Genomic DNA, 12,790 nt, shown 5'->3' on the forward strand with positions numbered 1-12,790 from the left:
GGCTCCCCCCAGTTTTGGGGCCCCGGGGTCTAAAACTCTAGCGATTTGGAACCCCCCACGGCCCTATTTCCCATAGATTTCTACACTATCTACATAGTGTAGGTAGGTATGTACGTACGTATGGCATCACACCTGTGTGATTTCCCTGGATGCCTTAAATCCTTTCCTAAACTGTGGAGGTTAAGAGAACATCAATGTTCAGCACACACAGGAGAGGTAGTGCATAGTGCATAGAATTAAAAATGTAAATTAGCACTACTTTTTTTGTAATTTCTTCTGCATAGCGTCCATTTCTATGTAAGGAACCAGGCTGTGGAAAATCGTTCATTCGGGCATACCATTTAAAGAGACACAATGTCTCCCATCTTACTACGAAGCCTGAGTTCAGGTACGTACCATATTCATTTTTACGATGATCTTTTCCATATCAGTGACCTACAATGTATATAATTATATTAATTATAATTATGTAGGCTACATAATTATAATTTCTTGCAGGTGTACTTCAGACGGTTGTAACAGAGTGTATTCTTTGCTACAAAACCTTCGAAAACATGAGAAAACTCACAAAAATCCCTTGCCTTACAAGGTAAGTGATGTCACTAGTACCGTATTACTAGAATATTTTGCTGGTGAAAACCTTTGCAAATGAGCCAAATCAGCAGAAAATTTGACCCTTTGCGATCTAACTATTGCGTTCTGGCAAGGATCGTGTGCATTTACTAGTGACATAGATATAAGAAGGAAAGGGATGGGAAACGCTACGTAAATAGCATTGACGATCTGCGTTTCAGTCAATGTTTTCTTCTTTATTTCCTCCAACCCATGCTTTTAGCTAGTACTAGGCTATAAACTAGCTACTGAGCTCCATGTATTAGCAATGGCTAGTGGAACAGTCACAACAAGGTAGCAGCAATAGTTAGTGAGACCCTCCAAGCAGTAAAAAGCAGCTTGGACAGGCAAATTCTTGAGAGGAGCTCTGTCTGTACCGTTGAGTATTCCAGTACAGTCACAGACATGATAGAGAATTATGGAAATGTAGCAAAGTTCTGTCGTAAATTACGATACGATGAACCAACTATCAATGAGACATTTACCTACATTCAATCATTGATGTAACTTTCTAAATGGGTATACACAAAAAGTCTGCTTTTAAAAACCAGCTTACTAAGACAAAAATGAACATTACTTACCAACCTAAAGCCAAGTGGCTTTGATTTTACTTGCATACAATGCCCAGCTACTTAAGAAAGAGGGAATCATTAATATTTTGGGCTGTAGTCACAAGCCTCTCCTTGTAGAAGGTACACAATTAAAGCCACTAGATAGAGCTGAAACGATAATACAACACTCAAAAAACTGCCTTTGAAAGTTTTCAAGCTCTTGGTGAGATACACAACGCTTCTATATGATGCACAGTAGGTGTGGATGCTCGCAGCACAGTACTAAGAGTCCCAGTGGGGAGCTATGAATGATAGTAATAACATTTCCCGCTGGGTTGGCGGGGTGTCTAGAGCCAAAACACGGATCAACCTTTTGGCATTACACAGAAGTTATTGTGCGCACGTGCTCCGTTTCCCATCCCTCTCCTTCTTATATCTATGCTAGTAATAATTTAGGTTTTGCGGATTTTATTGTTGCGAATTGATCAACGATCGCAAAGTTTGCAAATTTTTTATGCTCGCAAAACATTCTAGTAATACGGTAGGTGACACTACTCTGTCGCTTATTTTTATGCTTCAAGGTGTAGCCGCACAAGAAATATGGTAAACCTGAGTGTGTGTGTGTGTGTGTTCCAGTATAGATTTAAGAGTTAGAGGGATAGGAAACGGAGTGGTGCACGTGAGGATTTTACATTGAATCTGCAGTGGAGCCTCGAAAACTATCCGCGTTACGCCTATGAACGAGGCTCTTAAGCAACTTTTTTGCCGGGTAACTCCCTCAAAATAAGACAGTTGTGTTTCCTCAAGACATCGTCTCTTTCAGCAATTTATATCACGCCTAGTCCATGAGTACTTGCTAATGACTGACCACACCCAGTAAAAAGAGACTTTCCAATAAAGTTATAAGTTCCTAAGGCTGTTTTGGAACGTGTAACGTGTAAGCGTGCTGGTTATGACTACTACAATAGGTATAAACTTTGAAATATAAGTGAGTTTCACGGACTAAGCACAGTTACTTGTAGTTTATTATACACTGAGTGTAGAAATAGGAATTGTTGTGATGGCCTCGATTAAACCGCAGCATAGCGCGGATGTTACTCGAGAATACTAATCTTTTCCTATCCCTCTAACTCTTCATTCTATGGTTCCAGCAATGCTGACAGCTTCTATAATTATAGGCTTCTAGCCACGTTTTTTTGGACTTTGATTCGTGAATTTCAAACTTTCCTGAGTTTTGGCTAGTATTACTTACAGTGAAGGCTGTTACAGTCTCTTCAGAATTGTTCGTAGCATCACTATGTTTGCATAGACTTTCTATTCAACTTATGAGTTAGCCTTATATAAACTAAAACACTAGCTATTCGTTCAAAAAAGCTATTCGAATAAAAAAAAAAATTCAAAACCGTATACTGCCAGAAGTAGCAGCCTTTGTGAACTCTGACCTCTTTGCAAATCTACCCCCTTTTGATCATCCATTGACAGGAAGTCTATCGATCTATGCCTATCCTATACTGTGTTACCACGTATAATTGATCACTGCTACCAGCGTTAAGGACAACTACGGACTCATTCGCCTATCAAAATGTAGCTCTTTCCTATAGCTCATCTATTCTGTAAGTTTGATCTGTCTGCATGATAAGAGGGTGGGGCTGGCTACTGGTTGCTCAGCTATAGTCTAGTTGCACCACATGGTCGAGGTTATCTAGTAGGTAGCTAGCAGTATTATTTTAATATAACTGTTGTGTGTGATATATTTTGATATATGTACTGTAGACTTTTTTTTTAAATAATCATAATTCCTGGATCAGCCTCTGCTAAGTGTGTTATAAAGTTTTTATTGCTGATCATGAATCAAAACCCTGTTCAAGCTAACTTTCAGATTAGAAATGCTACCTAGTTTCGATCTGCACTTTTGAGATGGCTGAATGACTTAATTGTAAAAGTTCCAATAATCCGACAACAGTTCAACAGATGATACTTGCCTTAGTCTTATAGTATAGTCCTTCTCGAGAAGAAATCCCAGAAGCGTCTTGAAACGTCAAGAATATGGTTGTGAGACACAACACCACCGAGGGTTTAGCACTTCATATTGACTTAATTTGTGTGTGATATATTTTATCTTACATGTAGTGTGATGTTGACAGTTGTGAAAGAGCTTTCAAGAAGCACTCACAGCTGCACATACACAAATCACGGCATTCTGGAGATATAAAACCATTCAGGTATGTTCTCCCATGTATTATATTTTTGTAGCATGTGCATTTGAGTAGGTGTTCTGAAGACGGATGCACTGCTAGTTTTGTTTGGCCTAGTGAACTTCGGAAGCACAAGAAATCTCACAAAGGTTTGAATGCCTTCTTAACTCAACAACCCCTCGATATGTCTGTTCGTAGAATACACTTGCCCTGCAAAGAATTGTGATGTGGTATGTCGTAGATGGACTGACATGAGAGAGCATGCTTCTTCCCATAGGGTAGTTCATGGTAAGCTCTTGGTATGAAAGGTCAATTTTGCAAAAGGATTTGCTTCAACCCTCCCCCATGTACCTGTGTTTCTAAAGTGGTTGTTAAGTCCTGGGATTTTGTGCAGCAAAGCTTCAATACACAAACGACTCGTGGCTACTTGTTATATGAGTGTGGCTGCTATGTGATCTCATTCCACGCGTACAGGTAACGTGGCTGACTAGATGGGCATGGTATCATATATGATACATTGGGTTGCGCGAATATTTTAACACAAATGAAGCGACTTTGACTACCTTTACCTGTAGTGCAAGCAGCAACTAAAAAATAACTATTGCTCAACCTTACGAATATTTTGCCTCCCCGGAAATTACCTGCTCTATTGGTATTGTGTTCTATCACATCAACTACGATAAGACTAGTATTGTTTTTTTTATCAAAGGTGTTTCCCATGCACATAAAGCACCACAAGGGGACTGATGCCACATTGAGCTGTTGCAACCCAACTTTTATAATTATATCTGTAGCTTGCTATCTATTAGCAATGTCATTCACTAATGTACGTATAATTATATTGCTGTCTTCTCTTCTATCTTCTGTCTTCTCTTCTTGAAACTGCATTTACTCCTGTTACCAAAAAAGAGAGGCGACGTACTAGACCACAAAAACATTAGGCTATATACATTTAGTTTAAATATGTAGACTAGTGAGATTGGCCAAGAACGGGTTAGTTAATATAATTATTTATAGCGGGTAATTTCTAGGGGTAAAAACATTTGTGGTTGAGAAATATTTAGTGGATGTTATCGTCGTGGTTGCTGCTTGCACTTGCAGGTAATATCGCTGCATTTGTGGGTAATATATTTGTGCTCAGAGATTCAACTACGAAACCCCCCCCTCGAAAAATCCACTGTATGGTAATTATATAGCAATAAACAGCTTGCATTTGGTTTGTTTGGCTAACAAGGATCATCCAGGCATTCCGTATACATGTAGGTCTGAGTATCATCAGTAGTACAATTAATACCTGTCAAAGGTCTGGAAACTTTTTAGTAAAATGCTCTATGTTTAATCTGCGCAGACAAGAGTTCGTAGGCTAGTATAGAAGCCGAAGTATCCCGGAGAATGGGCATGCATAGACTGGTTTAGAGATGTGTGCGTATTTCTTGGCTTATTGACTAAGAGAGCTATATATATTATACATGTCAATTTGTCCACAACTCTGGTCATGCATTCACGTCACTGCAATTTTGTTGTATTTCCAGTCCACCTACATTGATATAATTATATTGACCTGCATTCATGCACCCATTATTGTGTACCGTATAGCGGGTATATTTCGAGGGTATAAATGTTAATGGTTTTCGCTGATCAAGCGTCTACCGCGAACATTATTTATACCCTAGTATCACATGCATGCATGCTGCAGAAAGGCTGCTCTTCCGCAAAAATTAAATCCGTGAAAATTACACTTGAAATATACCCGCTGTGCAGTAATTAACAAGCATAGGCCCCTATTGGTATGTACATTTGGCTCTCGCTCATTTATGTTTTTTCTTGCTAATTCTGGTATTAACAAAGAAACTGCAAATGTTTTTGTGGTATAGGTAGTTAACACTAGAAGTCCCTTTTCTAGTCACGATTAATAAAACAAATCATTTATCGTACCTGCTCAACCAATTTGCAGCATGCATTTATGTGCTTGAATGATCACTCAGAGTCTACTTCTCCCCCAGATTGCAAGCTATGTGGGAAAACCTTTAAAAAGAGAAACCTAGTAAGTCGCAATTATAGTTATAGGGTTATTTAGCCTTTTTGTTTGGAAGTCTTGGAGTGTATGAGAGCTATAATTGTATCTCTTGTTTACTGTGTGTTATTTGCAACGAACATTGTCCATGCATTAAAGCGTTTAGTTGCCTTTGATTTAGAGTATGCCTGCCAAATCTGGCTTACCTGACCTATCCTAGATGTAGATGGCTACCCACCCTCAGCCAATATGGATTGCTGTTGTGTATTATATGCATTCTTACACGTATCGGTCCTTTTAATTTATGGGTGGTTAGATAGTGTGTACTCTTGATTGGTTTTGTTGATGCCCTGCAGCTCAAGATTCATTCAAGATCGCACTCTGATAATCGCTGCTTGCTTGTGTGTGATTGGGAGAGGTGTGGTAGGACCTACACTACAGTGAGTTTGTGTTTTTATATAGTGACTAAAAGTGATTCTCACTGAGAATTATAACATACACGTATAAATCTATGACGTCTTCATTATTATGAGCTGACATGTGGAGTTTTAAACTGTATATTTATGTGTTAATTATTCAGCATCATTCCTAGGCTGCATATAAATACGCCATCTTGTTCAATGTCCATCCTTTTTGACACTCCCCTGTTACTTGTGACGACCGATACCAACTGTGTAGCATCTAGCAAATAACGACAAGATCATTTGTGATGTCACAAATCATCATTGCTTAATTACATCACAAACTTAGGTATGTGTGCAAGAAAGACTGCGCTGCTCTAAAACGAAATAGTTCCTCTAAACTACACTAGTGTAATACTTAGGCTCCTTCACAGGCCTTGCTACTGACTGCTTGCGCGAGCGTTGGATATTTTCCCCTTAAAATTTCCCAACAGAAAACAATTAATATGTATGTATCCAGACAAAGAATACAAATTCAGTTATTAATTAAAATTAATAATTATGTCATACACAGAGCTATATACCGTATAGCGGGTAATTTTCGGGGGACAAAATATTCGTGGTTCAGCAATATTGAGACATTTCGTGGGTAATATTTTTGTGGTTGCTGCTTGGATTGTAGGTAAAGGTAGGCAAGGTCGCTTCATTCGTGGGTAAAATATTCGTGGTCAGACCTCGAACCACGAAAACCACGAATATTTTGCCCCCACGAAAATTACCCGCTATACGGTAGCCTGTAGGTTTGTAGGGCAGTTATTTTCTTATTATATGTAGACTTTCACTAAGGTTGGGCGTGGCCTGTCCATATAGGATATTGTCAGCTTTCACTTCGTTCAGACGATTGTCATCTACACTGTTGCAGGCTGTGAGTTTGTTAGCAAGGTATAGCTATCAGAATGCTATCAGATGGGCTGACCTTCAATCAAACTTTCTATCTACTTCCTTCAATCCCCTTCTGTTCGTTGTGACGTCATTGTTTTACTGACCATAATTATACGTTGTTATCCAAAGCCCCCAAATACCGGGGTGAGATTGGCGCATGCGAAAGCAGTCATATTACCAGGCCGTCACTCTTACATGTAGAAAGAAGTGCGGCCTGGGATCAAGGCTATTGTAGTACATGACTGATGCTTCTCAAAAGTTGTATGCCTAACATTATTTGCCACCACAAAACAAGTATTTCTCCGAACCTACTATAAACTTCTACTGACACCATTCATGTACTCAAAAAATGGGCTAGTTCTTGTCTAAAATATTTTCGTCGAACTGTATCTCCAGCCATTTCGTATGATGTACCGGGTAGTGGTCCAAAGTAAGTCTAGTTATGTTTTCTTGGATTTTATTTTCATTCATGGATTTGCAGGGTATCATACAGGAAAAGTAGGGGAAGTCACCAGAACATTATGGTTATATCTGTTATTTCAATACCCTAAGCCTCCTTCACAGGCCTCTAATGAAGAAGAAGAGGCCTGCTACTGATCGTTTGTGCATGCGCAAAATTATTGGATATTTTCCATGTGTAGCTATCAGATGGGCTAGAAACCTTTACTTCTATCTACTTCCTTCAACCCACTTCTGTTCGTTGTGATGTCATTGTTTTACTGAGGATACACCAAAAGTCCCCAGTTTCTGGGGATTAAGTGGCGCATGTGCAAGCAGTCGATACCAGGCCCATCTCAGAGGAAGTGTGGCCTGTTAGACAATAAGTATGTAACACCGCCAGCTATTGAAACCTTAGGACATGCCTGGAAAATAAGGTGGTCTTAGGTGAATTCTGGTAGGTTTTGGGGTTGCCTTTGTACTCAGTCATACAACTGATATGCCTGAATGCAATTTTAGGGGGGGTGGGGGGAATTGGAGCCATTCCCCCCTGTATGTCACCCTGATTTGCTAATGCTTTGTTCTCGAGTTATGCCTACTTTTCCTTACTTAGAATGTTATTGCAGCCTTTTCCGAAGAGTGCGTAGCAAAACTTGTCCATGGAGTGTTGCTACTGCACTTAGTATTAGCTCTGCACTAGTAGTAGCTGCAAGAGTGAGAAGAGAGCTGCAAGGCTGTACTGTATACTGATACAGCCATTAATTTTACACTTCGTACTTTTGGCATCCTTCTTTCATGGTCAATCATTTCCCATTCTTTGAGTTTGAGCAAAATTACTGTATGATATCTGTGTGTGTTAGCAATAGCTAGTAGCTGTAGCTTTTATGTTATGTAGCTTTGACACATCCACCGCGGGGCTTTCATTTGAGTATGCTGACAGACTTTTGTTTACCAGGCGCACAAATCATTACATTTTTAGCTTAAGATAAATCTGTGTGTAGTGATTATGCCATTAGTGTTGTATTGTGAAAAGAAGTTAGCGTTGAATCAATGCAATCTTGTAATAGTTATGTGAACATTTATTCGTGTGTATACTGTGTATTTAATGTTTTTGACACATTGCCTGACATGATTGATCACTGGTTCATTGATTGAAGGAATGATAGTATGCGAATAATGTTATGATATTGAACCAAGCAGTCCACTCCTCCTAATAAGGGCTGAATACCTAGGTGGACGCTTTAGTTGAAGGAAATAGCTGGCATTTTAACTAGTCTCTCTGAGACATCACGGGAGTTTGTTTACTTCCTGTTTGTTTCCATGGGTGCGAAGCATGGAATTTTGTTTAGGATTGATTACCTTTTCTAAAGTTGAGTCAAGGTATAGAGATCGATACAGCGATTTGTCCACTGATTGTGGAATTGCTGGTTCTAGTAAACGTTCTATACGACTAGAATTCTTATACATGTACAGGGAACTATAAACTTATATTCCACATTCATACAATTGAGCCATGTACCCTTTAGATCTACACACATTCTACATATCATGGTATTTGTAGCAAAGTTATGTATCAACCAGAGTTCTTGTTTATCAACTGTCTGTATAATGTTAACTCAGATGTACTCATGCATGTTTTGATGTGTCACTGTTTTGCAAACTCCACCGCTGGTGCTTAATAATTGTGTGCTAACGTTTCTTCCTACCCCTCCTTGTTAACGTGTGTAGGCCACTGCGAGTTATAGTAGTCTGTTAGTGCGTCGTCTATTTGTGTGTATTTTAAGTCTTCTCACGTGGTTGAAAAAGCTCTGCATTTACAGAATGGATATCCTTCATCAATCCTCAAATTAATTGCAGGTCAAATTTTTTAAAAGCAGCTATAACTAAGATTCTTGTACCTGGCACGTTGGATAGAGCTACATGTAGCTTAATGCAACACGCACTCTTTACACATGTGCCACTAAACAGATTTTTATAGAGCATGTGAAATGTCAAGAACAAGAATGCAGCTGCATGCGAGCTGGCTAAGTTTAATCATAGATAGAAGAGGAAGAGGGATTGGTAACAGAAGTACCCTCGTGTAACATCCGCTTTACCCACGGTTTAATCGAGGCTGTGTCAACAAGCCGAAGCTGTAGATGAGCGTGGTCCGATTAGGTCAAGCTGATGGCCTATTTCTACACACAGTGCATAATATACCACAAGCAAATAATTATGCTTAATCTGTACAACTCACTCATATTTAAAGGTCTATACCTATTTTAGCAGTTATAACTTTACTGGAATGTCCCTTTTTACTGGGTGTGGTCAGTTATTAGCAAGTGCTACACGTGGCTCACAGACTGGGCATGTTATAAATTGCTGAAAGAGATGATGTCTCGAGGAAATACAACTTTCTTATTTTGAGCGAGTTACCTGGCAAAATAGCCTCGTTTATAGGGCGTAACGCGGATAGTTTTTGAGGTTTTACTGCAGATTCAATGTAAAATGATCACGTGAACTGCTTCTGTTACCAATCCCTCTTACATGGTGTAATAGAACAGTGTGCAACTGAATATTTGCACTAGCTATCTAATCTTCATTATAACTGCAGCACACTTGCTGGCTATAAAGCTGCGTTTCTTGATCAACTTTTCCGGATATTTAGAACAAGTGTAAAATTAAAACGCCACATGCAGTGTCCGCTATATTAGAACAACGAAAGTTTCGCAGGAAAGTGTCCAATAAGTTAGAAGATAATTATACGTTTATGTTTACAACACTCCCCATGCAATATTGAACTGCCTACGGTATAGCACTTTCAGTTAATACTTCAGTTATAATTATTGTTCAGCAATTAGTGTATGCTTTTACTTTACAGGTTTTTAATCTTAATCAACATGTTCGAGCATTTCATTTTCAAGAGAAACCATTTAAGTGCTCATTGTCTGCTTGTTCAGCCGTGTTTAGCACCAAGGTAAGCGGGCAATATTGACCTGTTTGACTTCCTACAATTATGATGAAAGTGTCAGACTTGCATGCTTATACCGTGTAGCGCCTATTTTTAGGAGCAGAGTTTTTGCGGTTTTTGGAATGATTATTGTTTTACTTTCGGTATTGTAAAACCCTAGTGTAGAGGTGTAGCGAAATCAAATCAGCAAAATGTTTATTTCCTGCAAAATATTTGCTCCTCAAAAACTTGGCGGTATACGGTTATCTCTTTTGGGAAGATCTCACTCTACATAACACTTGGAGAGACACTATGTGGTTGTCGTCATTGTTTTATAATTATATATACCTGAACATTCTTCTGAAGGAAAGAGAGCTATGGTTGCCAAGCCTGTAAGATTTAGTGTCAGTTAATGACTTATGTCTTCCAGATCACTGTCTGCCTAACAACGTTCACAGAGTGAGGTATTGGATTAAGTTATCAGTTTTCGTTAGTTGTATGGTTTTACATCCCAGATGTGTAGTTCACAAGCAGAATTTGGAATGCACCCTGCCGCTGTGGAGATTCTCTCTATAATTATGTTTGTAACCGCTTTGTTATTATTTTACTGATTTTGGATTCTTTAATTGTGCAGCTTATACGTTTTGTCTTGCAGCAATCACTTAAAAGGCATATCAGAACACATACCAATGCTGTGAAACCAGCAATACCCAAGCGAGTAAGTACAATGCTCACAACTGTATTACAATGATCATGTAAATTATTTCAGAAATCTATGAAACGACCTCTTTCGTCACAACTATCTGGCTATGAAAATTCATCAAGAAAGGAGGTGCAGAACTGAATCTCGTCCATGTTTCCAAACTCGCAAGATTTAATACTTGTTATGATTATTGAAAAACTCCTGCTTTAGTGCTCTAGTATTGCAACACTTATCCATCATAATTTGGAGTGTACCAATAGTCTATAAGGGCAAAACGTTTGGAGGTACAGTTGTGTTTAATGATATTCATTGTTACAAAATGCCAAATACTTCCTGCTTGACGGTAAATTGCAGAGAATAGTACAGTCTCCTTTATATAAAGCAAAGCTTTAGTTCTCCAAAACTAAAAAAAATCAGTTTTTAACTTTCATTGCTGCAAGGATATCGATTTGTCTTCAAGCCAGGCCTGTCAGTTGCTGCCATTTAAGATCTGTTTAGTGTGGACTTGCACAAGCTCGGAGCTATTATTGGTTTAGCTAATTACTGCCAATTACCAACAATCACTACCAATTTACAGCTCAAACAACTACACGAAGCATCTCATCTGTCGCACACAGTAAGAGCTTCTCATCACAACAATTTTGAAACGTTGATGATACAATGCCAGTAGCAATGCAAAACTCTCCTGCTGAAGTGTCTGAAGATATGACCCAAAAGCTTGTTGCAGATTCACCTCGTGAAAAAGGCTCATCATTGAGCTCTGAGCCCTCACCAGAAAGGAGGAAATCTGAATCCTCAGACAAAGGGGACCTCAGTGAGTCAGAATCAAAAGCAAAGAGACAGCAGAGAAGGTTTAGGACCACTTTCACAAGTTACCAGTTGCAAGAGTTGGAAACAGCCTTTGCTAAAACTCACTATCCTGATGTATTTATGAGAGAAGATCTGGCTATGAGGATAAATTTGACTGAAGCCAGAGTGCAAGTAAGCAATTCAATAGCATTAATACCATACCATCACACACTGCATATTAATAATCAAATTTGCACCAACTGTTTTTTCACGCACTTATAATTACTGTCATAATTATTCTTTACCACCTCAGGTCTGGTTTCAAAATCGGCGGGCCAAATGGCGCAGAACACAGAAAGCGAATCAACTAGCAATGCAAGAGATGATGAATGGCAAACAAATGATGCCCTTTCCTCCAGGCGCTGCACCACACCATGCTCTACCACCCCCTCATCATGCGTACATGCCCATGTCATCCATGAGTGCAGCAAGTTTCTCTCCAAGTATCTCACCAAACAGCTCTGTCTTAATGACACCGAAGTCTGCAGGTGCTCATCAATTTAGCAAACCTCACCAACCCTTCGTTTTACATCACCCCACTGCCAGCTCCTCACCTCCAAATGTAACACCATATGGTCAATCTCATTCTGCCCCATGGACTGCTCAGAATCAGTTTGTATTTCCCAGTCCAACGGCTATGACCTTCTCTAACAATCCCCCACCTCTCACAAGCAGTTCTCACACCAATAACTCTGTATTAGCTCAACAGCAATGGTTGTAAACATTACAGGACCTCTTCTATTTATGTTGTTTGTAAGAAACAATGACGACGTTAGGATGAAATTATAGTACAACCAAACCCGATCAAAAATCATCTCCAAGAGTACAATGATTTCATGCAGTTGATTTACCAGTCTTTCTCCCTCTTTACATAATAATTATTAATGACACTCCACTCAACAACTTAACTTTGGTACATATTTTTATTTCATCGCGGAGTATAATAATTTTTAATAATAATTATGCAATTTCATATGATAAATAAAGTGCACAAAAATTTATGTTGAATCAATTATGATTAGTGTCCAACAATGAAATTATTATTTTATCTTGTCAGTTTATTATAATTATGGATTCGATGTAACATGAATGACTGACTGCTGGGTGTGTTTTTTTAATTGTGGCACATGCATGCTATCTAGCTCCAAACTCACCC

General features: G+C 38.9%; 2 protein-coding genes across 3 annotated transcripts; both read left to right on the forward strand.

Annotated features, from left to right (window-relative positions):
* The first annotated feature begins 42 nt into the window (after positions 1-42).
* On the forward strand, positions 43-11,036 carry LOC135350443 (transcription factor IIIA-like). 2 transcript variants are annotated; one of them, XM_064549226.1, is made up of 11 exons: positions 45-216; positions 285-388; positions 499-589; positions 3,294-3,385; positions 3,434-3,507; positions 3,557-3,646; positions 5,362-5,402; positions 5,729-5,812; positions 10,014-10,109; positions 10,738-10,800; positions 10,852-11,036. In XM_064549226.1, the coding sequence occupies exons 1-11, from the start codon at positions 109-111 to the stop codon at positions 10,924-10,926; spliced, it is 918 nt and encodes a 305-aa protein (XP_064405296.1). In that variant the 5' UTR covers positions 45-108; the 3' UTR covers positions 10,927-11,036. The 2 variants fall into 2 exon arrangements, with proteins under 2 accessions (XP_064405297.1, XP_064405296.1); XM_064549227.1 differs by lacking the exon at positions 3,557-3,646 and having other exon boundaries at positions 43-216.
* Positions 11,037-11,181: 145 nt separating this feature from the next.
* On the forward strand, positions 11,182-12,724 carry LOC135350444 (aristaless-related homeobox protein-like). The gene is made up of 2 exons (XM_064549228.1): positions 11,182-11,766; positions 11,888-12,724. The coding sequence occupies exons 1-2, from the start codon at positions 11,446-11,448 to the stop codon at positions 12,353-12,355; spliced, it is 789 nt and encodes a 262-aa protein (XP_064405298.1). The 5' UTR covers positions 11,182-11,445; the 3' UTR covers positions 12,356-12,724.
* Positions 12,725-12,790: the final 66 nt, after the last annotated feature.

The sequence above is a fragment of the Halichondria panicea genome, chromosome 16, assembly GCF_963675165.1.
Source record: "Halichondria panicea chromosome 16, odHalPani1.1, whole genome shotgun sequence".
NCBI lineage: Eukaryota > Metazoa > Porifera > Demospongiae > Suberitida > Halichondriidae > Halichondria > Halichondria panicea.

What these genes read in the sequence shown, in the direction of transcription:
- LOC135350443 (XM_064549226.1), top strand. Translation starts at nt 109, where the DNA reads ATGTACGTACGTATGGCATCACACCTGTGTGATTTCCCTGGATGCCTT. An exon ending in ACTACGAAGCCTGAGTTCAG is followed by an intron (nt 389 to 498) that starts GTACGTACCATA and finishes AATTTCTTGCAG; the next exon opens with GTGTACTTCAGACGGTTGTA. An exon ending in TTCCCATAGGGTAGTTCATG is followed by an intron (nt 3,647 to 5,361) that starts GTAAGCTCTTGG and finishes CTTCTCCCCCAG; the next exon opens with ATTGCAAGCTATGTGGGAAA.
- LOC135350444 (XM_064549228.1), top strand. Translation starts at nt 11,446, where the DNA reads ATGCCAGTAGCAATGCAAAACTCTCCTGCTGAAGTGTCTGAAGATATG. An exon ending in TGACTGAAGCCAGAGTGCAA is followed by an intron (nt 11,767 to 11,887) that starts GTAAGCAATTCA and finishes TTACCACCTCAG; the next exon opens with GTCTGGTTTCAAAATCGGCG.